General features: G+C 49.2%; 1 protein-coding gene across 3 annotated transcripts; it reads right to left on the minus strand.

Moving 5' to 3' along the window:
- Positions 1–259: 259 nt before the first annotated feature.
- Supt5h (SPT5 homolog, DSIF elongation factor subunit) lies at positions 260–27162 on the minus strand. Of its 3 annotated transcripts, XM_041653653.1 has the most exons (30): positions 27074–27162; positions 26750–26833; positions 18215–18377; positions 17445–17510; positions 16887–16898; positions 16405–16474; positions 16219–16287; positions 16059–16124; positions 15832–15862; positions 15448–15516; positions 13212–13463; positions 11409–11498; positions 11241–11311; positions 10065–10170; positions 9827–9920; positions 9600–9736; positions 7545–7700; positions 7297–7443; positions 6276–6422; positions 6061–6186; positions 5134–5218; positions 4788–4898; positions 4555–4657; positions 4322–4449; positions 4131–4236; positions 3622–3780; positions 3349–3517; positions 3048–3251; positions 731–826; positions 260–647 (listed from the first exon to the last, which is right to left on the minus strand). In XM_041653653.1, the coding sequence occupies exons 2-30, from the start codon at positions 26822–26824 to the stop codon at positions 501–503; spliced, it is 3255 nt and encodes a 1084-aa protein (XP_041509587.1). In that variant the 5' UTR covers positions 26825–26833; positions 27074–27162; the 3' UTR covers positions 260–500. The 3 variants fall into 3 exon arrangements, with proteins under 3 accessions (XP_041509587.1, XP_041509589.1, XP_041509588.1); XM_041653655.1 differs by lacking the exon at positions 16887–16898; XM_041653654.1 differs by lacking the exon at positions 27074–27162 and having other exon boundaries at positions 26750–27064.
- Positions 27163–27500: the final 338 nt, after the last annotated feature.

A 27500-nucleotide genomic window follows, 5' to 3' on the forward strand; every position in this document is an offset into this window, starting at 1 on the left:
GGGACCTGTTGTCCTCAATGGGACCTTTACCCACGTAGGCTATGACTTGGTGACCCTCCTCCCCCAGTCTTCTGAGTAGCTTGAACCACAAGGCCCAACTCTAATCCTCTTTCTCCTGTCTTCTATATCCTCTGAAGAGCCCTTTGGAGTCCTAGAGGCATTATTTCCTAGATGGGAAAAAAGAGACTTGGAATCCAGCTATTTGCCCTAACTTAATAACCACACTTAAACAAGACAACCCTTCCCACAAACACACACATTTTTCAAACAGATAGCTTCTCTTTATTGAAAGACCTGAATACAAAAGCAAGCTGGGGCAGCAGAAAGAAGGTAGGAACCTTTCTCAGACTCTACTCTGATGTATAGAGAATATCGGGGCAGGAGGAAAAGAAAATACAGAATGATCACCCTGGCTTGCTCCAGGCTCAGGGTTCCATGCTGGGCCCAGCAAGGCCAGAGGGTGGGCTGCTTGCTCCATGCTTGCACTGCACACTTGGGCTTCAGGCCTCCAGGAGCTTCCCTAGGAAGCGGAGGTTCAGAATCTTAATCTGCTGGTCTTCCAGGTCCATTCGGATGATGCCATCCTCACCATCAATACTCAGTAGGACCCCGGTGGCCTCTCGGTCCTCACCCAGAATCACTTTCACCTAGAGGCAACAGTAAGTGTCAGGTCCACCAGCAGCTGCCATGCCCCCCCCCCCCCCGTACCCTCCCAAAGGCCCCACCCTACCTTGTTGTTCTTGGTGGGGGTGATGGGTTCCAGGTGCTCACTGGAAATGCTGACCACCTTCTCACTGTCTTTCAGGTACACGGAACACATGCCTCCCTACAGAGGGAAGGAGAGCCTGCTCACTGCTCTCAGGAGCCCACCCTCCAGGCACCACAAACTATGAGGGTGAGCAGGTAAGGTGACTAAGGGAATCACTAAAATGCTGCTAAATCAGGTCAAAAGAGAGCCAGGTGTTGTAGCACATACCTTAATCCCAAATCCTCAGAGATGAGCCAGAGGCAAGAGGATCTCTCTGGATTCCAGGCCAGCCTGGACTATCTTTTGTTTGTTTGTTTTATTTAATTTATTTTCTCCCAGAGACAGGGTTCCTCTGTGTAGCCAGACTGGCTTTGAACTCATAGAGATCCACCTGCCTCTATCCCCCCTCCCCCAGTGCTGGGATTAAAGGTGTGTGTCACCAATGGCTATATAGTGAGACCTTGTCTCAAAAAACAAACAAGCCAGGTGGTGGTGGTGCACACCTTTAATTAATCCCAGCACTCAGGAGGCAGAGGCAGATGTATCTCTATGAATTCGAGGCCAGCCTGATCTACTAGAGATAGTTTCAGGACAGGCTCCAAAGCTACAGAGAAACCCTGTCTTGAAATACCAAAAACACAAAATTAGATCAAAACAGAGAAAATTTAAAATATGACAGTGCATGCCTTGCACTCAGAAGACAGAGGTAGGCAGAGATCTGTGAATGATTTCCTGGACAGTCAGGGTCACACAGAGAAAACCCTGTCTTGAAAAACAAGCATAAAAAGAGATAACTTTCAAAACATTTGACTCTACATGTCCCAAACTAGTCTCATCTCTAGAATCCTGGTCTCAGGATCAGCCCTGACTTGAACCAAGTTCCTGGTCATGGTCACCACCTTCCTGCTCTGAACCCTGCCATTCAGTCACTTGCCTTCTTCCTCCCTTCCCTACTGCCCTGCCATACTACTCCAACATGGAAAAGCAAGTCCACATCATAGATCTGGTCCTACCACTCAGTGCCCTCTGGACAGTCTTAGCTGCTCAGTCTGCTCTGTCATCTAGCTCAGCCTCACTGCTCAACTTCCCTCCCCCTGGGTATTCCTTTTTTGTTGTTTTCCAGACAGGGTTTCTCTGTGTAGTTCTGGCCCTGAACCTGGGACTAAAGGTGTGCACCACTACTACACAGCCCACCTGGGCATTTCTAGTCTGGCCACAATGAGTACACTTCAGCTTCCCTGGAGGCTATGCACATGCTTTGCTTGGCTTACTTTTGGTTTTTTGTTTTGTTTTGTATTTTGAGACAGGGTTTCCTCTGTGTACCCCTGGCTGTCCTGGAACTCAATCTGTAGACCAAGCTGGCCTCAAAATCAGAGATCTGCCTGCCTCTGCCTCCCAAGAACTGGGATTAAAGGTGTGTGCCACCAAGTCCAGTTCCTGATTTACTAATATTATTCACCCTTCAGGTCTCAGCTTCAATGTCTCCTCCAGAAAGTCCTCCTTGATTCCCAAAGTTGGGAAATCAGTTCCCCCTGCTCCTCAAGCCTTCTAAGCTTCTCATGCCATTCTGCCCACTCTGGGCACATATCTCTCTACCCCAATGCAAGGTGAGGTCTGTGAGGACAGGGTATAGGGCTGCATTGATCCTGGTGTTTGATCAATCCTATCAGAACATCTACTGGAGGGTTAACAGGGTTTAAGCCTTTCTACAGAAAGTTGGACTCCCAAGGAAAAGAACACAGGTGTTTCCCCCTGTAAGAATGCACTGAACACCTCCAGCCCCAAATACAGACTTTGTTACCCAAGCTAGGGTTGACGCTCAACTTTGAGGCAACAGGGGGTAACATGAAGACCTCCTCAGACCCCTAACACACACGCTCAGACAACAACTGCTTTCTGAAGGCTGAAGGACTAGCCAGACGAGACTGGATGGAAGACGGGTGGGTGTGTAAAGAGTGGGAACTCACTGAGCCACTTGGCACACTACTGAGTCCACCTTTCCAAAGTCCCTACGCTCAGGTGTGCCAGGTGCCCAGGCCTGAGCTGTTGGCACATGAGGCAGAACTACCCATCCCCTGGATTCACATTCACCCAGCTTTCCATATCTGTCTGTCCATCATGGCATACCAGACATTATTAGAGTTGCAAAGTTAAAACTAAAACTATAAACAAATAAGTTGGGGATATAGCTCACTAGCCTAGCACGTATGAGGCCTAGGATTCCATCCATAGCACCACAGACAAAAATAAGTAAGTACATAGTTGGGGGACTTTGCCCACCCCCTAGGATCCTACTTACCGTGACACTGCGGATGACACCCGTCTGCCCCACTACTTGTGTGTCCAGATAGGTGTCTCGCACCTTCACCTGGATATCAGTGGTCACCCAGTCACTGGAGTTCTGCTCAATGCCTGAGCCTGGCGTATGTGGGTTGTAGCCTCCAGGAGAAGGTGCTCCAGGGGTCATCGGACTGTAGCCAACAGGGCTGGGGCTGGGACTGGCCTGAAGGAAGACAGGAATCAGTGTCTGAACAGTCACTGGGCCTGGCCATTCCAAGTGAGGCCCATTGAAGTCCACAGCCTTCTGTGACATAGCTTACCTGATAGGCCATTGGTGAAGGTGTGGGGTGGTAGCTGGCCGGGGAATGGGTGTTCTGATAGCCTGCTGGGCTTGGTGCCACTTGGTGGTAGCTCTGAGGACTGGGGCTGGGCTGGTAGGACCCCTGAGGAGAAGGGGCAGCGTAGGGGGAGAACTGGTCTGTGTTGTACCTGTAGACAGAAGAAAGGGGTGTTGGTACCGACAGAAAGGGTAGGAGGCAGGGTGGTGGGCAGCTGTGTGCAGGGCTTTTCAGGCTCAGCCCTGGTGGACTCACATGGCTGGCGTCCCTGGTGTCTGCGGGTTGTACTGTGGATTGACCTGGGGGGATGATGGGTCTGGGTAGCCGGGTGTTTGGGGATTCGGGGTTCCCCCATATGCCTGTGGGGATGGGGTGGGCTCGTCGTCAAAGGCATACTCGTATTCCTCCTCAGCCCTGGTGGGACAGAAGTCTGTTGAGAATGACGGTGGTAACAAATCTGACGAAGCCTGCAGAACAGCACTACACACTGGATCCTCAACAGAGGCAACTCCATTCGGACAGAAGCCCCAGACAAGGCTTTCCTGATGCTAGGGCAATGCCACAGCTGAGTCGATGATGCAGAGGGACAAGGCTGCCTGCTCCAGATCACACACCTGGCAATGTCTCCAGGCACAAGGTAACTACACGTTGAGGCTGATGATGTGGACAGGACAGTGTATTCCCAGTCTGGAGCAGTCACCACACTACTCAAATACAACCACTTACACCCTGGCCAACACAGCCCATCCTAAAATGGCCCTCACCTGGAAGGCGTGTTCGGGTTGTTGGGGTCCCAGGCTCCACTCTGAGCAGGAGTGCGGCTACCATCATGCAGGGGTGTCTGCGAGCCATAATGTGGAGTACGGCTCCCTGGATAAAGTAAAGAAGCATGAACTGTATTCTGTCCTATCTGCTAAGCCCTCTGCTTCATCCCTAGTATTGTGGACATACTTACCATCCTGCAAAGGTGTCTGGGAGCCATACATGGGTGTTCGTGAACCAGAGCCATACATGGGTGTCTGAGAGCCATACATGGGTGTTCGTCCATAGGTGGAGGTCATGCCACCTGGACGTTGGGAGTCGCTGTGGACACAGAATAGTGGAGTGGGTGGGATTCCTAGCATGCCCACGCTCCTCCCTAGGCTCAGCCATCAACCCCACACTTGTCTTTCCTAAGCCCAGACATACACTGTGGTGAGCCGCTGGCGGTCTACAGAGATAGTCTGGCAGGTTGAGTGCAGCTCCACTCGGGCTGTGGACTCCGTGGCATCCTTCACCACACCAATGTAGCCTGGAAGGAGTTAGGCAGTCAGGTGGTGGGCTCCCAGCATAACCCCTGCCTCCCCGCACTAGAAGGAGTTAGGCAGTCAGGTGGTGGGCTCCCCAGCATAACTCCTGCCTCCCCGCACTCAATGGCTCACCTTTGTAGGGTCCCTGGGAGATACGCACAGTCTGGCCTATAAGCTCGTTATCTCTTCGCCCTCGACCCCTGCTCATGCCACCACCTGGGCTACCAAAGCCACCATGCTGGCCTGTAGGATGGAAGAATGTTGTGAGGGTCCAGGAATTATGCCTTTCCCTCTTATGCTGTCCCCACAGCTGGAACACCCTCAAACTTCCAGCTTCAGCCACCCCAAGAGGGTTAGGGGCCTCCTCCACCCACTCCCTCGCTCTAGGGCCCTCTGACTCCACTCTGGCCACAAGGCTTTCAAGCTGAACACTCAAGGCTGCCCCCATGCTAATCTCTGAGCTCTGACCCCATCTCACCTTCACCACTGGGGTGCATGGGGCTGCTGATCCGGGGGCTCATAGGAGTGAAGCCACCAACAGTTAAATTGGTCACATCCCGGGGCTAGGGAGGGATAACAAGTGAACAGCCAGGCAGGAGATAGAGGTGAAAGGCCTCAAGCCACCTCCCCACAATGACTAGGTTAGATCCTACTTGTGGCAGCCCATCAACCAGCCTTCCTTTTCCCAGGGACAAAGTTCCTGGTGAGGAAGTGCCACCCCTCTGCCTCTATAGGCCTCTCCAACAAGAGGCCTGTCTCTCCCCTCATTAAGATGAGTCTGACATAAAAACACAAGTTGCAGGTAAAAATCTTGTCTGCTTTTTTACTTTTATTTTTGAGACAAGGTCTTGCATAGCTCAGGCTGGCGTTGCATTTACTACATAGCCATAACTGACCTTAAGCTCAGCTGCCTCCTGCCTCACTTCCCAGTGCTGGTACTACCGGCCTGTGCTAGCACATCTTGCTTCAGATTTCCTTTCCAGTATCTGGTTCTGTACAACTTTCCTGCCAGTCCTATCTCAAAGCCTGGCAAGGGCAGTCTCCAAGTTACTGGTGGCTCTGTAGTCCTTCACCTTGATCCCTGCTGTGACACAATCAGCAGCCCCCTTGTCATTGTCTGTGCACTGTACTATCACTTCTGAGAAGAGGGGCACTCAGGGAAGGAAGCCCTGACAGGGAAAGCCTGCCGCCACCTCTCTGTCCCCTGCACCCTGTAGCCTCGGATCCAGGAGGGTGGAGGTTCCTCAGGGTGTCTACCACCCAACATGCAACCCACAAAGTGAGTGACAAATGACAGGAGAGCAGCTTGAGACTCAGAGAAACCTTGTGCACCTTCTGCAGTGGCTTGGCAGTGACACCTACTTAGTCCCCACCAGCCTGGTCTTGCTGCTCCTGATGTTCTCACCTTTGAGCCCCCGGCCAACACCAGGTGCCGTGCCTTACAGACAAACATTCCGCCATTCTCTACTAGCTTCTTGCAGTGCAGGAAAGCAAAGCTGCGATAAAGATGGCGGATCTCCCCCTCTCGGCCCTGGGAAGAAGGGAGGGGGTCACGTGAGGGAAGGGCAAACCCCACCACAACTCTTTTAGACTCAGCCAGAGAACGGCGCTGACACTCACTGAGTGAGGGCCATCGATGACCTTGACAATGTCCTTCACATGGATATTGTTCTGATCTGAGTCCAGGGCCACAGCAAAGCGGTTGTCCTTTTTCTGAGTCACGGCCTGGTGCCTAACGGTCACCACTTTCCCATGCATGTTCAGAACCTTTGGCGGGGGGAGGTAGTAGAGGATGAAAGGGGATGAGGTGGTGAGGTGAGCTGTCCCTTCCTTGGGAGAGACAATCTTGAGACCCTGAGCCCTACGCAGCATCCTGACTGCACATGGAGCAAAGTCAGAGCACCAACCAAAGTCAGGTACTAGGTCAGCCAAACATTCTAGATCATTCCAAAAGATCCTTTGGAGGGTTGGGATGTTGCTCAGTTCTGAGTGCTGGCTTAGCATGAAGGAAGCTCTGTTGTGTTGGACTCCCAACACCATATAAACTGAGCACTCTATAGTCTGGTACTCAGTGTGGAAGTAGGAGTTGAGCAGTTCAAGGTCATCCTCAGCTATACAGGGGAAACAAAAGGCTCTTTATTCCTGACTGAGCATCAGGGGTGTGAGGAGTCCACTGATTACCCACCCTGCTAAACACTTCACACACTTCTCTCTGAGAGGAACACAATCACAGTTCCTACCTTACAGTGGCCCTGAGAGGGCAAGTCAGGAGGCCAGGGTCATAAAGTACAGAAGCAACAGAGCTGACAGGTTCAGGGTCCTAGGTACTATGTTAATGCACACATGGGGTGGGGATGGGGAAGGGCAGAGGTGTGGCAACTGTAGCATGACGTCTTTGCAAAACCATCAAATTCTGGGTCACATATTCAACTTCTCAGCTGATGAGGTAGATCTCCACCTAACTAGGTGTGAAGCTTAAGGCAGTCAGGAAAAATGACAAGCCACTTGCCAGCATTACATAGACAGGCTTCAGAGAGCCTTACCAGGTCTATAACCCAGCACAATTTGTGAGGTTGGTCACCACACTACTACCTCCTGGGATGTGGGGTGGGGCTCTTGGGATAGAATCATAAAGACACACCTGGAAGGTTTCTCGCTCTAGCCGCACGATGACACCCACGGTGCGGGGATCCAGCTGCACCAGCTCACCCCACTCATGCTGGCCCCCAACATCCACACCTGAGGCTGTCTCTGAACAGAGCTGCAGGTCCCGGGGAAGTACCTTCAACTGTGGAAAGACAGTGGAAGGGGTGAGGCAGGCCCCAGGGAACTAATTACCAGGGTCTCCTCTTGTACCAATGATGCTGTGATGTTCTTCCAGGCACTTACCTCATGCATGGTGAGGTCTGAGAAGAGAATGACAAAGTTCTCCTCCACCCTCACAATGAGACCTGTATCACCCTCAAATCGGCCAGCAATCACTTTTACATGGTCCCCCATCTTGAAGTACTTCCGAAGTTCCTGGGCTGGGAACTCAAGCATGTCCTGGAAGATTTGGCCATGGGGACAATGAGTATGTAACAGAAACGAGTCACCTGCCCTATTCACTTTTAGCATCACCTCAGTCTCAGCTGAGAGCTGGACATCCCACTTTAGCTTCCCCACCACCCAACCTGAGCCTACCTGAGACACTTGCATTGGTCCTCCAGAAATAGCTGTCCCAGGCAAGACTTTGAACTAGAAAACCCTTTACCACAGAGAGGACCAGGCCATGAAACACACGCATATGCCTGAACTCATAGGTAGCTTGTCCTCAAATACATGGAACTCTCTTGGACCAGTATTTTGATGCCATTCCCTAGCCCAAGACTGTATATTGGCACCAATAGCTCCTCATACACACAGGCACACACCTCTGTGACTGACAGCAGGCATTGATCTAGGTTACTCCATAGTCAAACCCTAAACCCAGTGTGACCCAGGCATGCTACTCCTCAGAAACAACCAACACAGACAATGTCATCAAGCCACAGCAGACTCAAAGTCAGTCCTTCAACAATACATCAGGAAATATCCCATAAAGGGGACCTAGTGTTACAAGCTAGTCAGCTACTAGAGAGGATGAGGCAGGAAGACCACAGGTTCAAGGTTGGCTTAGATAATTTAGCAAGTCCCTGACTCAAAAAGTAAAAAGAGGGAGCTAGAGAGATGGCTCAGAGGTTAAGAGTAGGGTGTTCTTTCAGAGGACCCAGTTCAAACCCCAGCAAACACATGGTGGCTCACAACCATCTGTAATGAGATCTGGTGCTGTCTTCTGGCCTGCAGGCATACATGCTGGCAGAACACTGTATGCATAATAAATAAATCTTAAAAAAAAAAAAAGTAAAAAAAGAACCAGTGAGATGGCTCAGCCTGAATAAGGCAGCCAAGGCTGACAACCCGAGCTCTATCCCTGCCCTCCATATACATACACAATGATTAAATTCCATTTTTTAAAGTAAAAAGAGGCTGGGCATGGTGGCAAATGCCTTTAATCCTATCACTTGGGCGACAGAAGTAAGCAGATTTCTGTGAATTAAAAGACTGGCCTTGTCTATAGAGTGAGTTCTGGTCCAGCCAGAGCTAGAAAGCTACAGAACGAGACCCTGATTCAAAAAAAAAAGGGGGGGGGCAAGGGGGATCAGCAAGATGATTCAGTGGTAAGGGAGCTTGAGCCAAGTCTGCCAACGTGAGTTCAATCCCAAGTAAAGACCGGTGAATGAGGGAATAGACTCCGATCTCCATATGTGCTATTGTATATGCACACACAAAATAAGTAAAAGCTCAAAGAAACAAAAACAAAAACAGGCCAGGCAGTGGTGGTACACACCTTTAATCCCAGCACTTGGGAGGCAGAGGCAGAAGGATCTTGTAATTTCAAGGCCAGCCTGGTCTACAGTAAGTTTCAGAACAGCCAGGGCTATAGGGGGGAGGGGGGTTAACACACTCAAAGAATATGACTCAGTGATAGAAGCCACCAGTGAGGGGTTGGGGTGAGGCTACGAGGTAGGGCATTTATCTAGCATGAGCAAAGCCCTGTGTTCCCAGTACCACACATAGGCACCAAAGAGGAAAGTGGGGGGCATCCCTTGGATGCATTCTTCCTCTCCTCTAAGCAGCTACACATCAGTGCACATCACTATCGGGCTGTCCTTACTCACAAGCAGGACAGCCCAGGCACAGCCTGTACCCACAAAGTCCCCTACAGACAGGCAGAATCAGGCCTGAGAAACAATGGAACACCTGCGGAATTTCCCAATCACAGAAAGTAGGCCTGAATACTAAGCAAACCATTAGCACAAGGAAACAGAAAAAGATCCAGACATGTCCTCCATGAGGACAGAAACCACTGTCTGGACTTACACAACCTGCCATGACCAGACACGGCCAGCCCTGTGGTGTTACCTTGAGGTCCTCATGCTTGGGCATTATGGTAATCTTGTTGCCGTCCACACTGAGAACCTTGCCTTGCAAGTTGATGAGCTCACCCTCGCACACCTCCACATTGTCCCCAGGCTGGAAATTGTGCTCCCGCTCCTTCCCTGAGGGAACAGAACAGTGTAGGGTTGACTGGGCAGCCGTCTCCAGAGCCACCCTCCTCCTTGGCCAGGCGTGAGGCCAGAACCAGATACCTGTGCCTTCAGTCACCACTTCCAGGTCAATACCCTCAGGCTGATCTTCAAACTTTTCCAGTTCTGATAGGGTGGGCTTCACACCCTCTGTAATCTGATAGCCAGGGTGAAGGGAAGGGATGGACAGGGTCAGTGTTACCAACAGCAAGCACCCCTGCCCAGGACAAACCACTGGAGAGCACGGCTCCAGGAGGAAAGGAGCTGCACCGCCCCATGAGCACTGCCCACTGGGCCTCACCACAGCAGACATGGCGAAGCTCTTGAACAGGAAGCCCTTCCGGCTATAACGGTTCCCCTCGAAGATGAGGAAGTCGCCATCAGAGGCAACATCACCCCCCAAAGACCTGAGATTCAGAGGAGACAGAACTGGTAAGGAGGGTGTAAGCCTTTTCCTGGATGGAAAAGGGGTTCAGGACTCTGCAGGACACAACTCTGGTGGCTTAAATGACTTTTCACACCCAAAAGTCAGCTAAATGAAGGAACTCCTGCTTTAGTAATCGGCAGAGCAGGGCAGAGCGGCTGGACAGTGAGTGCTGGGCTTACAGCAGGTTCTCAGAAACACGGATGAAATAAGCTTTACTCTTGAAGGGCAGGGGCAAGGGTCACTGCATGTTCACAGCTGTGCAGATGCCCCCAAGCCCTCAGAAGCAGGGCCTCACTCTCTACCTGAGGGAAGATGGACTCAAGATGGCTGAGAGCAAGGCAGGTGGACAGAAGCCAATCCTAGGCCCTAACTCCAGACCAGACTTGTCAGGGACCCTCACCCTGCATACAGGGGTCAAGCACTTGGCTTAGGACTCCAATATGGAAAGATGGTGGCCACTCTAGAGGAATGTTTGAGTGTCTGTTTCCTCTGCCATCTTTGCCACAAAGGGAGTCTGGGCAAAGGGAGCAGTGTGCTCTGATGGGCACTGAGGGCCCCCTCTGCCCTCTGCTGAGCATGGCGTATGTGGACAATATGCCCAATGCCCTAACTTCCATCCTAGCACCAAACCAAAAATCTGCCTGACTGCCTCAAACATAGCGGGTTACAGAGCAGGACTAGAAAAACTCCTGTCCCCTCTTTTTCCTGTCACCAGGAACCCCAGTCAGTCCCAAACACATACGCACAGCAATGGAGGCTGGGGTAGTTCATTACTATTAGTAACATGCAACAGACTAGGATATGGCTCAGAGGCAGAGTGCTTACTTAGCACGCATGGGACCTGCCACTCAATCCTCAGGACCAAAAAAGAAAAGGAAATCAATCTGCAGCAGAGGAAACTGAGGTCCAAGATAGAAAGCACCTGCCTGAGGCTAGGCTGCTCAGCTAAGTGTTCACACAATGCACCCGAGGGGGACTGTCCTGAAGAGACCACCAAAGCACACTGTGCCACACAACCAACAGCCAAGCCTGGTCCCTCGGCATGCTCACCTGATCTTCTCAGCATCAAAGAGCCTCTGTGGAGGCCGCTTGAACTTCTTCCTTTTGGCAAACCAGTCTTTCTGGGGAGAACAAAGGCCACACAAGGGAGAGGTGAGGGAGGGCTGGCCACTAGCAAGGATACAGTGTTCCCCCAGAAGGCACCACAGCTTAGAGTACCAAGCTCATGCGGGCTTTGATGCGGTCATAGTCGATGCGTGGGATCATCTTGAGGGAGATGGTGTTCTGGCTGGGCTCAACATAGTCCACCTGGGAGAAAGCAGCAGGTCAGCAGGGCTCAGCTGGACAGCAATGACCCCAGCAACCTGAACGGAAGGCACTAAAGCGGCCAGAGAAGGACATGGAAGAGATCTGCTTGCTCACAACCCCCAAACTCTGTCCTGTCCAGAACTTCTTAGCACTAGAAATGAACATACACCACCCACCTGCCTTCCCCACTTGGATAAATGAAAGGTCCCACAAACACAAGACCACAGCCTAATGGCCGTTTTCTCCAAAGTGCCCCTCTTTCCCAAAGCCTCCCACTTATTCTGCTCAGGCCACAATCAAAAGTAATTTTCTTATCTTTAAAGACAGGGTCTTAGCTGGGTGGTGGTGGCGCACGCCTTTACTCCCAACACTTGGGAGGCAGAGGCAGGCAGATCCCTGTGAGTTCGAAGCCAGCCTGGTCTATAAGAGCTAGTTCTAGGACAGCTAGGGCTGTTACACAGAGAAACCCTGTACTGAATAAAGACAGGGTCTCACAGAGCCAAGAATAGCTTTAAACTTGCTGAATAGCTGAGGATGACCATGGGCTTTTGACTCTCCTCCTCTACACCACCTGAATCCTGGGATTATAGGCATGAACCGCCATGCCTGGTTTTATATAGAACTGAAAACTGAAGTCAGAGCCGCCTACATTCTAGGCAAGCACTCCACCAACACCAACTGAACTACAGTCCCAGTCCTTTCTTTTCCATTCCACCCAAGTGAAAGGGATCAAACCCACAGCCTCATGCAAGCAAAGCAGGCAACTATCAATTTAGAAGTCCTGGCAACCCTTCTCAATTCCTTCATTCTTACACACTCACAATCCCCTCAGCTATGAACTTTAAGACCCCAACCTCCCAGCTGGGAGAAGCAGTAGAGCATTTCCCTGGATGAATGTGGGGGATGGTGTGCAGCTTGGAGAACATGTGCCAAGAATGTGTAAGGCCCTAGGTTCGCTTGCCATTGCCTAAGAACTTTTAAAAATTGGACTATATTCCCTAGAACCCTCCCATCTCCCTCCAGTGACAAAGTTAGTCTTTAATCCCAGCACTCCAGAGGCAGAGGTAGGCAGATCTCTGTGAGTCTGAGGTCAGCCTGGACTATATAGTTAAGTTTCAGGCCAGCCAAGGCTACACAGAGCAACCCTGTCTCAACAAAACAAAACAAACAAAAGAACAACGGACTATAAGGTCTGTCACCTCCAAACTCAGTTCTGTATCTCTTACTCCCTGCTCTAGACATCTTGATTTTATTTATCTTGCATGTGGGGGGTGGTGATCTCCCCACCATGTGTGCCTGTATCATGTTGGTCCTGGTCTCCTCAGAGGCCAGAGGGCACGAGATCCCCAGGGACTGGAATTACAGAAGGTTGTGAACCATGAAGTGCTGGGAATCAAACCCAGGCCCTCTAGAAACACAACTGATATTCTTAACCACAGAGCCATCTCTCTAGGTTCAGGCATCTACCTCACATGACTGCCTTCTCCCCCACACTCCACGCGGCTCATCATCACTCCTTTTCCTCGGTCTTTACTCAACTTGCCTTTGACTGTCCTAACAATAGGCATCCACCTCCTGTGTGCCTTGAGCTAAACCCTCACCTTGTTTTCCTACTCTGAGGGAAGGCTGTTCTTGACTCTTGGAAAGGGAGGTAGAAGAAAAGAGGGCAGTGTACAGAAACCTGGCCCACTCAGCTGCTCCATCGCCTCCCACCTGAGCAATGTCGTCTTTGTAGATGCCTCGCTTGAGGCGGACCCAGGACTTTGGCTTCAGGTTGGCCACCTCCTTCACCACCTTGAGCACATCAGTCATCTCCTTGATAGGCACCATCTGCTGGTTCCAGTAGCCAAGCCGCAGGTTGCCCACACCCTCAATGGCCTGCTTCACATGGGTTTGCTTGTAGGCCTCCACGTAGATGTAGCCCTTCACATGCTCTGGAGCAACCACTGACTTAATCTGCAGAGGCTGGAGACAAAGGTGGGAAACATGGCTAGCAACAGTAAGGACTCTCTGGCCCTCCAGGTGAGTCCACAGAAGCACACCACCACAGTGGCATGGACACTGGGATGGTCACAGCAACCACAACGGAAGCTTTAAAAATGACTCAGTTTTGTTCCAAGCTGGCCTCAAATTCTTGTTCCCTGCCTCCACCTCTTTAATACTAGCATGTCTGGCAAGGGACTGATTATGTTATTGTTGAACTACACTGCAAAGCACAGTGTGACCATGAAAAAATAGTGAGGGGCTAGTAGGAATGGGGAGTGGCCACTAATGGTGCTTTCTTTTCTTTCTTTTTCTTTTTGGTTTTTCGAGAGAGGGTTTCTCCTCTGTGTAGCCTGGCTGTTCTGGAAATCACTCTGCAGACTCACAGAGATCCTCCTGTCTCTGCCTCCCAAGTGCTGGGATTAAAGGTGTGCATCACCACCGCCTGGCCTAATCCTCCTGCTATAGTCTCCCAAGTGCTAATATTTTGGGGCTACCATTAATAAATAAAAATTTTGGTCAGGCAGTAGTAATGCATGCCTTTTAGTCGTCGCCCCCCCCTCAACTTGGGAGGCAGAGGCAGGTGGATCTCTGTGAGTTTGAAGTCAGCCTGGTCTACGAAGCAAGTTCCAGGACAGCCAGGACTGTGACACAGAAACCCTGTCTCAAAAAAAACCAAAACCAAAAACAGTAAACAAATTAAATAAAACAAAAGATATGATTATTTTGTATTTGTGTATGTGTCTGAAGAGGTCTGAGAAGTATCAGATCTCCCGGAGTTACAAGCGGTTGTGTGATTGTGAGCTGTCTGATGTGAAGACTAGGAATCAAATTCTAGTCCTCTGCAAGAACAATGTACATTCTTAACTAATGAGACATCTCCGTAGCCCTGACAAAAGGTTTTAATTTACACACTTACACACAGAGAGCATTAGAGAGACAGTTCACTCATTAAGAGCATTTGCTTCACAAGCACGAGGGCCTGAATTTGGATCCCTAGCAACATGTAAAAAGTCGAGGGGGAAGATTGGGCTGGAGAGATGGCTCAGCAGTTAAGAGCATTGAATGCTCTTGCAGAGGACCTGGGTTCAGTTCTCAGTGACTCACAACCTCCTACACATCTAGCTCTGACCTGTGTGAGCACTGTACCCACATGGTGCATACATAAACAAGCAGATGCACACACATGCATATAAATTTAAAAAATAAATAACATTTAGAACAAAAGTCAGGGGGTAGGGAGATATGAAATGAGACAGGAAGATCTCTGGGGTTTGCCAGCCAGCCAACCTACCCCCCAAAAAACAAAAACAAAACAAAATAAAAAAGGAACTCCAGGTTTAGAGAGACCCTCTCTCAAGAGAACAAGGCAGTGACGAATAGGAAGGTATGTGATAGTCTCTCTGGCTTCGTCACGAATGCACAGGTGTGTGCACCCATGCAACAGGTGAACACACAGACACGACAATACTGCACATGCATATATACACACACTCCAAAACAAAACAAGAGCTGGAGAATGGCTCAGTCATTAAAAGCTAACGTTCACAACCAAAAGGGCAAGAGTTGGGCTGGAGAGGTGGCTCAGAGGTTAAGAGCACTGACTGCTCTTCCAGAGGTCCTAAGTTCAATTCCCAGCAACCACAGCCATCTATAATGAGATCTGGTGACCTCTTCTGGCATGTAAACATACATGAAAGGAATGTTGTATATACAATAAATAAATAAATCTTTAAAAAAAAAAAAAGGGCAAGAGTTCAGTTACCATCACCCACAGCTGACTTTCCAGCTAAAAACAAACACCACCAACAAAAACAAAGTCCCAGGTAGGCAAAGCGGTCTTATTCCCTGTTCTGGCTCATCTGCTCGCTCGCTCACTGCTCTGCTTACCCTAGGGTACTTAGTGTCTATAAACGTCTTGCACCTGGCTTAGCCCTGCTCCACACAGCAGTCTGCCCTTACTTACTGTGTCTGTGAACTGGTAAGCGATGAATTTGCGCATCAAGGAAATTGCTGTGGCTCGTTCCTCCCCAATCTGGAAAGAGAGGTGGATTTGGAGACCTGAAGAGGAAGAGAGCAGGACACAAGAAAACTGGCAGAAAACAAAAGGGGTAGGGGCAGGTAGAGGGCAGGAAGGTGAAGCAGGAGAGAGATGGGCTGCGAGGAAAAAACACTAAGGGGGATGAGAGTGGAAGAGGGAAGAAGGAGGCAAAAAGTGGGGTGGAGAGAGAGAGACAGGAAAAGGGGCATAGAGAGGCAGCTACAGAGGGACCAAGAGACTCGCTTCCCAAGAAGATCCAGAGAAGATAAATGCTCCTCCCTTACAGCAGCCCAAGGCTAGAACACACACCTTACACTTGACAGTCCACAGGTTGGGGTCCCTACACAGCACAGGAAAATGAAGACAGGTTACCAAGTCTCCCCAGTAAGACACGATCCACACCATCTTCCCCTCCAGCCCAGGGCCCCACTCTCATCGACCGCACACAGGGGTCTTCCTTCCCCCACCCTTGTGTATGTCTGGACCCCATATGGGATTCCCACCCCTGGACTTCTACCCTCCTCCCACTCTCTTACTTGACTCCTGGGAGCAGCTGCTGCTGGGTGATGTCGTCTGAGAGCTCATCAGACCCTCCATACACCCTAGAGGGAGAACAGTGCTGGGAAGGAATGCTGTCACCCCACCAGACCGCAGCAGCTTTCCACCCAGGGCTGCCTGCGCCCACCAGGCACTTACGTCTCTCCCACAGATGATTTTGCATACTTCTTCATATAATACTCGCCCAGTTCTTCTTCTCTCTGGTCCCTGAGGTATGAGGGGGAAGGCAGACATGAAAGAAAGTGGAAGACGGGAGGGCAGGCCGACCTGCCCCACATCTGTCCTAGGAAGCTGGTTCCCATCCAGGTCTCCTCACTTGCTCACCTCCAGAGATTCTGCAGACGACGAGCCCCAGAGCGGTCTTCATCCAGGACAACATTATCAATGTTGGAGGCTGGAAACAGAGGTGCAGGGAAAGTCAGGCGGGAAATGGGCTTGGGGAGTCCAGGGGCCAGACCTGGCCCTGGGGCAAGGAGACATCTGGCTGAGGATACCCCCACCAAGGTCCCCCATCCTCTGTCCTACTCAACTCCCACTTCTCATCACATGTGCTCAGGGGTGGTCCAGTTGCTAGGGAGCATCCGTCAGTTCTCCCCCTCACAGTCACCATCTAAGCATGGCCTGGGCTCCCCGACCTCATACTCTCGCCTGTACTAACTACATCTTGGCTTATGGACACAGACGTGTATAAGCTTCCTAGGGTCAGACACCTAAGACTGCCTATCCCTGCACCCATGTGAGTCACAGCCCCAGGGCCACATAGGATATGGGAGAAGAGCCACAAACCACACTTGCCCAGTTCTTACCTTCAATCTCTTCTACTTGGAGGAAGAGGAGAAGGTGGTGGTGGTGGTGGTGGTGGTGGTGGTGGTGGTGGTGGTGGTGTGCAGGGTAGACAAAGTATGAGCCAAATTATAGCAGCAAAATCAACCAATGGGGTGGGGCGGAGGGAGGGACACAGGAAGGTCGAAAACCAAAAGTAAAGGCCAGGCACCAGGTGGGTGGGGAGAAGCCGAAATGTATGAGGCGCACAGAACGGAAAATAACAGGGAAGGGGCACTGGCCCAGCAAGTGGGGGGTATTGCGGGACAGAGTCCACCCACCCTACACCCCACAAAAGGGATACCCAGAATATCCTCCCCACACCACCACCCACCCAATAGTCCCGTCCCCGCCCCCACTCATGGGCCTAAAAGGAAAAAGGTTTGGGGAGCCGTCTCTCTGGCAAGGACAGAAAGAAGCAAGGTGAAGAGAGTGAGGATTGGGGTGGTTGCAGGGCATGGGGTATGGGGAAGGGCTTAAAAGACACCCTCCCAGGTACAACCCGCACCCAACGTGGTCTTGCAGGCAGGTCCCACACACACCTTTCTCCAGGATGTCTTCTGCTCCATCTTCCCACTGGTCCTCATCCTCATACTCATCATCTACATCTGAAATGGAAAAGCCAGGCGGTCAGCAGGGGTAGAAGGTGACTTCAAGCCAGGCAGTGGTGGCACACACCTTTAATCCCAGCACTCGGGAGATAGAGGCAAGAGGAGTGCTGTGAGCAGAACAGCTCCAAGATTGAAACATTCACTCTGGGAGACAAGCCTCAGAAATCCACAGACCTGAACAGAGGCTCAGAAAGGAACGTACAAGAGGTCATACCACAAACCAGTACAGCGTGGAGGTACGACATGGATCCACCTAACTCTAAAGGCCATTTCCTCCACTCCGCACCAACCACACATATTCCTTCTAAAACATTACGACCAGAGCTGGCATGGAATGCTGTAACCCCAGCATTCTGTATCCGGCCCCATGGTATAGGCCAGTCACACCAACTACATGAGAGGCTAAGCAGAAAATTGCAAGTTCAAAACCAACTTAGGCTACACTATCAGTTCAAGGCCAGCCTGAGCAATTTAACAAGATTCTGTCTCTGAGAGTATTCTGAGTATGGTTCAGTGGATACAGCACTTACCTAGAATCTACCAGTGAGGGTCTAGGGGGTGGCTCAGCAAAGGGTAATGATGTGGAAGAGTCAATCCCCACTCCATCACATGCATGTACACAAACACAAACTAGAGCCAGACTACCTCATGTCTTGTGTACTTTTCAAGCTTGCTCCACGCTTCCAGGCCCTATGACATACCAGCCTCATCCAAAATGAAGCCTCCATGGCGTGGTTTCTTCGGGGGCCGGTCATCATCTTCCTCCTCCTCTTCCTCATCGTATTCCTCTTCTTCCTCTTCCTCGTCTTCCTCAGGCTCCTCCTCCTTTTCACTGCCTGCTGCACTCCGTCGTTCATCCTCTGCCTATAGGGGTCAAGCAGAGTTGGAGCACCAGATCCAGAAACCCTTAAGTCAATGTCACAGACAGACGTCCAAACTGCCCCCACAGTCCCAATCTGACCAGGCCTCTGGTTACTGTCCTAACTCAAGTGACAGGTCAGCCATGTTCCAGCCACCCAACCAACTCCTGGGAGCCAATACCTTTACTGGATCCCTTGTCCCAAGGGCCATTAAGTGGCAGTTCCTTGTGACTTGGTCCTTAGCCCTCATCTCCATGCTTCCTGTAAGAGTCCTGCTCCTGCCTCCTGGATCTGTTTCGGGTGCTTAATATTCAGCAATGGCTGTCTCCAGTGCTTCCCTTGCACTTCCTCTACCACGAATCTAAAGGTCAATGTGCTACTTCTGGTAATGCAGACTGCCTTGGAACTAAGTCTAAGCTAGTCTTGAACTTGTGGCATCCTCCTCTCTCTGTTTCCCACGCAGTGCACTATAGGTATAAGCCACACCTGGCTTCCACTCACTTCTTAAAAGCAGCTTTAGATGGACCTAGTGCTCTGTCTAGGGCCATGATTCTCCTTCCTCCCACACCTCTCTCACTGGGCCACTTACCTTGCATTACCTCAGCTCCCGTGTCTGCTGCTGATGCCCCCAATTCCTCTACTTCTCCACTTTTTCCCAGAAACAGAGCCCACTACCCACAAGCAGCAGCCTCTGAGTTGCCTCCCTAATATTCTCTGGATATGCCACGTCCCATTGTGACCACAGTGCTGTCCCCAGAGCTATGCTGGCTCCAGCTCCCTGAAGGCACCATATTCTGACCCTTTCTGCCTGTGAATGTCACTGCTCCAATCCCTCCCCATCCCAAATCTAGGCCACCATGCTGCCCTTCAACACTGGATCCTTGCCTTGGCTTTCTCTGGAGCGTCGTCACTCCCCACCCCCAGGTTTCTAATGCCTGTTCTATAAACAGATGTTTCTTTGGGCCACCAGCTCACAAATAACCACAAAGAGACTTATTACGAAAGCTCAGTCTTAGCTTAGGGTTGTCCCACTAGCTCTTCTAACTTAATTGACCTCTTTCCCATTCTGTGTATGTCTGACTCATTCCGCGTCTCTCTTGCACCTAGATTCATCTCCTCTTCCTTTCTCACCTTGGAAGTCCCACCTATACCTCCTGCCTAGCTATTGGCCACTCAGCTTTTTATCACACCAATCAGCACATACATCACAGTGTACAAATATCTCACAGCACTGTTCCTGTACCAGTCACAAACAGATCCACACAAACTCTACTGCCCGAGCATCATTCTTTAACTCACCATCTCAAGCTTTCCTCCATCTCCACATTGCTACAACCTAGTTATCCAGGATTTTTGTATATTTGTTTTTATCTTAATCTGCTTATAATTGTGTGTGTGTGTATGTGTGTGTATGCATGCACTCCTCATGCTTGTGTAACTGCCAGATATTTGCAGGTGCCTTCAGAAGGTGTAAGATCTACGGAAACCAGAGTTACTGGTAGCTATGAACTACCTGAACAGGATGCTGAGAACCAAACCCAGATCCTCTGGATGAGCAAATGCTCTTAACCACTGAGCCATCTCTCCAGCCTAGTTTTTTCTTTAAATTTACTTAATTATTTCTTTTTCTTTTTTTTAATATTTATTTATTTATTATGTATACAATATTCTGTCTGCATGTATGTCTGCAGGCCAGAGGAGGGCACCAGACCTCATTACAGATGGTTGTGAGCCACCATGTGGTTGCTGGGAATTGGACTCGGCACCTCTGGAAGAGCAGGCAATGCTCTTTACCACTGAGCCATCTCTCCAGCCCCTACTTTTTATTTCTAAATAGCTTAAAGAGACAATAAGTTGGGCTGGAGAGATGGCTCAGTGGTAAAGAGCATTGCCTGCTCTTCCAGAGGTGCCGAGTCCAATTCCCAGCAACATCTGTAATGAGATCTGCTACAAGTAGGTAGACATGCAGGCAGAACACTGCATACATAATAAATAAATCTTAAAAGAGACAAGTAAATTAAAAACAAATATGTATATAGGCATACATATAATATATATATATATATATATACATACATACATACATACATGCTGGGCATGGCGGTGCATGTATTTAATCCTTGCTCTTAGGAAGCAGAAGCAAGTTGATCTCTGTGAGTTCAAGGCCAGTCTGGTCTACATACTAAATTCCAGGCCAGTCAGAGGAGTGAGACTCTACAAGATACTGCTGCAGTCTACTGAGTCTTCAACTGCAATACCTAGGCTCCACAATCTTTTTTTTTTTTTTTTTTTTTTTTTTGATTTTCGAGACAGGGTTTCTCCATAGCTTTTTGGTTCCTGTCCTGGAACTAGCTCTTGTAGACCAGGCTGGCCTGGAACTCACAGAGATCCGCCTGCCTCTGCCTCCCGAGTGCTGGGATTAAAGGCGTGCGCCACCACCGCCAGGCTATAGGCTCCACAATCTTAAAGAGAAATTCGATGGTCAAAACACTGAGGCACCAGGCTGAAGAGATGGCTCAGGGGTTAAGAGCACTGGCTGCTCTTCCAAAGGCCATGAGTTCAATTCCCAGCACACGGTGGCTCACAACCATCTATAATGAGATCTGGTGCCCTCCTCTGGCATGCAGATATATATGGTATATATACAGAGCACGTATATAAAATAGAAAGAAAGAAAAAGAAAACTTAACCAAAAATGGAAATAAAAAAGACACCAAGGCACCAAAAGGACACTCCGTGTTCCAATCAGGCTCAGAGCTGCAAAACTGCAAGAGAAGTAACACAAGCCCTAGAGCACCAGGGCTGCTTTATCCTCATTCTACCTGAAAGTGCCCCTGAACCACCTTAAGTGCTGGGAAACCAGCAACTAACCCTGAACTTGAATCTACGCCACGGTGGGGCACCCTTGACTCCTGAATGTTCAGTCCTAAAGACATCTACATCAACCCCACAAGGCTCAGGGAGTACAAGGAGAGAGAAGGCAGAGTGTAAGAGCCAGAGGATGGCTACTCCAGAGGAGTGTCAGGAAAGGCTGTCTCTTAGTTAAGATGTGGCCACTGCCTTCATGAACTCAGCACAAGTTCAAGTCAGCTAACAAGTTCATCACCAATGGGGGAAGGACTCATGAGGTTAGATGATGAGGAGCTACTGGCAATTAACGGGGGCTGGGAGAGCAGGAGTCATTTTTCTTGGGGGTGACACTGTTAGAAGGTTGTGCATGTAATGAAGGCAGCACTAATTGAATTCAGTGGATTTAAAAAAAAAATAACAAAGTTGGGGGCACATTGGAGGGGCAGAAGAGGAGAAAGGGGTTGGAAGTAGACATAATCAAGATCCATTACAACCAGGCGGTGGTGGCCCACGCCTTTAATCCCAGCAGAGACAGGAGACCCATTATTAATGGTCAAGAGTGGTCGAGCATGCCTTAAGAGTCCAACATTGGGGAGGCAGAGGTGGCTTCTGAGTTTCAGGCCAATCAGGGCTACAAAATGCAACCCTGTCTCAAGAAAGGGGGTTAAGAAGATACAATGTATATACGTGTGACCCTGCCAAAGAATAAAGAAACATTGTGTGTTAAATAGAAAAGTAGCTAATAGGATGCTGGAGAAATAGCTCAGAGTTTAAGAGAGCTGGTTGCTCTTCCATAGGTCCTGAGTTCGATTTCCAGCAACCACATGGAGGCTCACAACCATCTGTAATGAGATCTGGCTTCCTCTTCTGGCCTGTAGGCATACATAAGATAAAACACTATATACATAACAAATAAATAAATAAATAAATAGAATCTTTTAAAAAAGATTTGCCAAGACCCCAAAGCTACACAGAGAAAACCTGTCCTGAAAAAATAAATAAATAAAAATAAATTGACAAGAATTAATAAAATACTTTATTATTAAACCCTATTCTAGTCAGGCATGGTAGGCAGTGAATGGTTTTGATCCCAGCACTCGGGAGGCAGAGGCAGGCGGATCTCTGTGAGTTCCAAGAAGAAATCCTGTCTTTTTTTTTTTTTTTTGATACAAGGTTTCTCAGTAGCTTTGGTGCCTTATTCTGGAACTAGCTCTTGTAGACCAGGCTGGTCTCGAACAAACAGAGATCCGCCTGCCTCTGCCTCCCGAGTGCTGGGATTAAAGGTTGTGCTGCCACTGCTAGGTGAAACCCTGTCTTGAAAGAAACAAACAAAAAAAAAAAAAAAAGGAAAAAAAAAGACTAAGAGGGATGTGTTCCATTTAGTCTACAAAGTGAGTTCCAGGACAGCCAGAGCTACACAAAGAAAGCCTGTCTTGACAAACAAACAAAACAAAATGGAGGGGGCTGGAGAGATGGCTCAGTGGTTAAGAGCATTGCCTGCTCTTCCAAAGGTCCCGAGTTCAATTCCCAGCAACCACATGATGGCTCACAACCATCTGTAATGAGGTCTGGTGCCCTCTTCTGGCCTGCAGACATACACACAGACAGAATATTGTATATATAATAAATAAATAAATATTTAAAAAAAAAAAAAAACAAAAAAAAAATGGAAAACTAACCAGTTTGGGAAGTATGGAGGTGGAAGCAGAAGGATCCGGAGTTGAAGGAGTCTCTCTGACTGAACAGCAAATTTAACTCAACCCGGCTACATGATACCCTGCTTCGAAAACTGAGAAAAGGGTTAGAGTAGGCTCAGCGATTAGGAGGAATTGCTGCTCTTACAGAGGACCGGAGTTCAATTCCCAGCACCCACATGTTGGTTTGGGCTATTCATAACTCTAGTTCTAGGGGATCCAATGCCTTCTTCTGATCTCTGCTGACACACTTGTGGTGCACAACTATACAGGCAGGCAAACTACTCATACACAAAAAATAAAAATAAATAAATCTTAAAAAAATAAAAATCACTGACCCAGGTGTGGTGGTGCCCACCTTTAGTCTCAGCACTCAGGAGGCAGATGGATCTCAGAGAGTTCATTGCCAATTGGCCAGGCCTCCATAGCCAGTTCCAAGGCAGCCAGAGATACAGATGAGGCCTGTCTTAAAATTAAAACACTGAGTGTGGAGTCATCTGCAGACAACTAGCTCTGCGTGTTTGTTCTTTTACAGCTAAGAAGTACAGTTTCTTTCCTGATCCTGCAGCCCTTGACAAACAACTCTTTTCCTTACAAACTATATTATGATGTTTAGATTTTTAGCAACCGTGAAACCAACCACAAAGCTGATAATCTTTCTCAAAAAACAACCCAGTTACAGTAAGAAGTAACAAGTCTTATTGCAGAAGTATTTTTCCAAGGAATTAAGAGAGAAAATACTTGCTGTATCCTCAAGTTAAGTGCATTGACGTAAAGCTGAACAAAACAGAATCCCAGCGCAGAGCTTTCTGAGTTTGCACTTCAAATATTTGACATTCCTATAAATTGTCTCGTGAAATCTGTGCTGAAATTCAGAGATACAAGCAGTTCACAGTCTACCTCGTGGAGATGAAATGTGAACAGCTGTTTAGACATTAATGTCAACTAATCTGGACTGGCCACATGATGCTTAGTTCTGTCCATATGTCCCAGGAAGAAGAAATCTTTAACTTTCTTTTTTTGAGAAAAAAATATTTAAAATTTCACAATTTCAGTATTGCAGTTATCAATGTATAGTGAATTTGATGCTTATTAAATTTTTTCCCAATTAAAAATAAAATAAAATAAAAACACTGAGAGGAAAACAATGGATTTCCTTAATATTGATACTGACTAGGCCACAATATCTCACACTGCAGTTTTTTACACATGTGTTTTGTATGTGGGCTCATGTATGGTGCAACCTTCACGAGTAAAGTTGTTTCACCACAAGGATCCTAGGACTCCAACACAGGTCCTTGAACTTGACAGTAAGAACCAGTCCAACATCTCACATTTTATTCCTTTTGTTGTTGTTGTTTTGCTTTGTTTGTTTTTCAAGACAAAGTTTGTTTCTCTGTGGAATAACTCTGGCTATTCTTGGAACTTGCTCTGTAGACCAGGCTGCCCTTGAACTCACAGCGATCCATCTGCCTCTACCTCCCAAGCGCCAGGACTAAAGGTGTGAGCCACCACTGCCCAGCTTACACCTCACATTTTAAAAAGCTAAGTTTTGCCAGGTGGTGGTGGCGCACGCCTTTAATTCCGGCACTCGGGAGGCAGAGGCAGTGGATCTCTGTAAGTTTGAGGCCAGCCTGATCTACAAAGCGAGTTCCAGGACAGATAGGACTGTTACACAGAGAACTCTGTCTCAAAGGAAAAAAAAAAGCCAAGCTTTACAGGTCTGTTTCAAGCCATCTTTCACTGTGTCATCTTCTGGAGCCTTCCTTCCTGAGGCAAGGGCTCCTGCATATGGCTGTGTTCCCTGGGGTTGGACCAGTCTTTGATTTGTGTTCTGTTTTGTTTTCAGGAACAATCTGAAATTGTAAGCATAGACTGGAATGACTTATTCTTAGGAGGTCTCGGACCATACAGTGAAACTCAGACACCAAAGAACGCAGGAGCCTGGTGGGTAGCGAGCACAGCTACAGTTCTGAGTCTACCACACTCTTACACTACAGTCAGTACCCCTGCAGTGACTGTATGTACTGTGTGTCTATAAAACCATCTCTGCTGTGGACTTAGCTCAGGAAGGGAGGCCATGAGCCACCACCCAAACTAGCCTTGCTGAATGAATGAAGGGGATGAGAATGGGAAGTCCGTTGATTTCCTTCACAGCAAGCAGCATGTTTGCCCGACAACCTACCTATCTACAGAATACAGGACAACATCTGGCCCAGGCTCCAACAGCTCCTCACACCTCCTGCTTGGTGTCAACAACCAGCCAGCAGATGACTCATGAGTCTGACAGATGCCCAGTGACAAACCTCTGCAAAGAAGGAGCCAGGGACCCTGGTCTCATTACCACCAGGCTACAAGTGCCAGCAGTGACCTAAAGCCATGAGTCTACAAAGGCTAGTCCCGTCCCCCACCACCACCTGCCCTCCTGCCCTACATCACCATGGATGAATGCCTGCCTGGGAGAAGAGGACCGCCCCCAAAGGCACACAGACTAGCAATTAAATACCTGAGACAAGCAGACCATGTAAGGAAGAGGATACATCAATAGAAACCCATAGTCCTAAACCCTCCAGGACACAGATCCATAACATCTTTGCTTTTCCAAACTCTGCCATGAAGTAAAGGCAACCAATGCATCCCAGTACTCAGGAGAACCCAAGTATGCACAGAGCAGGCCAGAGAGAAACACTGATGAGGAGCAGAGCAGCTGCCGAGCATGCTGAGGCCAGGGGTCATCCCCTCTCCTGGAACAGAAGGCGATGGCAACTTATGAGCAGAGATGCTGTAAAGACCGCCCCAAGCTCCATGCTGTCAATCCCTTCTGTTTCCCACTAACACAGGGGACAGGGACATAGCTTCAGGTTACTGTGTGGCGGCTGAGGCCTGATGATGGTAATGACACTAGAGCCCTAGCTCCTTACTCACAGAGCTTTTATATTGTGTACGGTGAAATCTCTGAAAGCACTGATGACTCATTTAAGAAATTAATTTAGGGCCTAGCCCAAAAACTGTTTCTTGGAAACACACACACACACACACTCACACACACACAGAGAGCTAAATTTAAGGGAAGTGGACACTTCAGTGGTAGAGCTCATAGTTAGTGTGTACAAAGTCCCACATTCGATCCCCAGCACCACTATGACATGAATTTATTCACACATTTCGTTAAGTATCTTACACAGAAATTTAATACAGTATTTTTAGTGCGCCAGGGTTTTGACTTTGACCTGTCACATTAAGTCAAGTGTGGAAATTTCCATTTGTGGCACATAGGGGCTCAACAAGTTTCAGATTTTGTATCTTCTATTCATTGGCTACATTCATTCCCATTAGCAAATACGTGTTCGCTCATCGGTTGTTTATTTATACTTTAAAATCTGTTAACTGGAGCCCAAGGACCAAGAATTATGCCTGGCACACAGTAGGCAATACAAATACACTTCTGGGAGAACTGGGCACACCTAAAAACAAAAACATAAAAAATACTAATAGTCAAACTGTAACTCGACGACAGAATGTCTACCTAACACGACTAAAGCCCTGGACTCAATCCTATCACCGCAAATAATAAGCAAAATGAAACAAATCGGGCACATGATGCTAAAAAGCCAATGAAGTCTGAACACATCATCTACTGTGTCAGTGACCCTGGCGCACCCCCACCTTCCAGAGCCTGTCCCTCTGCTCCACTCTGAGTTGCCTGCTCGCCCCTCTCTCCCGACGATCTGAAAACCCCCAGGCGTTCCGAGTCCTGGGCTCCCGCTGGGGCCTCTCTGCCCTGTCCCCGTCCACAGACGCAACATCTCCCCCTGGAATCCAAATCACTGACCTCGGCCTCCTCCGCCTCGCTGCTGCGCTCGCTGTCCTCCTCCTCGGAGAAGTTGCTGTCTTCGCTGTCCGACATCTTCAGCAACTGCAGAGGAAAAACAGCAGCCTCAGCGCATCCTAGAAGCCGGAGCTTCACCCCGAGCCTCAGTTTCCCTGTAAGTGCTACTGGAAAAGAAAATGCCCCGGCGCACTTCCTGCAGCCCGGTTCTGGCGATCGCGACCCCGAGCTCTGCCCACGCCAGCTAACACCTGCGCCTCTGGCTCCGGCCGGGTCGCCAGCCGGCCCCGGCAGCCTAAAGGCCTACACCTCGGCAAACCCGCTTACCGATCACTTTACACCTGAAGCTTCCGCGCCAGCTGCGGCTCACACAACGCCTAGCTGGGCTGACGTGCTCTCGCGCGAGAGCTGGCGAGTTAGCCTCGCCTAACGCGAGATTCCTCGGGATCTGCCCCGAGGAAGGCCTTGGGGGCCGCCATCTTGGAAGTGGCTAAAGTGGCTTAAACGGATTTTGAGAGCCGCCATCTTAAGAAGGTAAAAAAGACCGGGCGGTGGTGGCGTACTCTTTTAATCCCAGCACTGGGCGAGCAGACGGCCTCCGTGAATTCAAGGCCAGCCTGATCTACTAGAGGTCGTTCCAGGACGGCCAGAGCTACACAGCGAAATCCTGTCTCGAAAAACCAAAATGGAAAAAAAAAAATTGCCACTTTAGTACAGCATGGTTTTTTTTTTTCCTTTTTTTTCTTTTTGGTTT

The sequence above is a fragment of the Microtus oregoni genome, unplaced genomic scaffold (assembly GCF_018167655.1).
Source record: "Microtus oregoni isolate MIOR12 unplaced genomic scaffold, Mior012 000006F_ref0000085, whole genome shotgun sequence".
Lineage (NCBI taxonomy): Eukaryota > Metazoa > Chordata > Mammalia > Rodentia > Cricetidae > Microtus > Microtus oregoni.

Coding starts and splice junctions, on each gene's coding strand:
- Supt5h (XM_041653653.1), bottom strand. CDS start 26,824: ATGTCGGACAGCGAAGACAGCAACTTCTCCGAGGAGGAGGACAGCGAG. Junction 18,378..26,749: donor GCGAGGCGGAGGAGGCCGAG/GTCAGTGATTTG, acceptor TGACCCCTATAG/GCAGAGGATGAACGACGGAG. Junction 10,171..11,240: donor TTTGATGCTGAGAAGATCAG/GTGAGCATGCCG, acceptor TCTGAATCTCAG/GTCTTTGGGGGGTGATGTTG.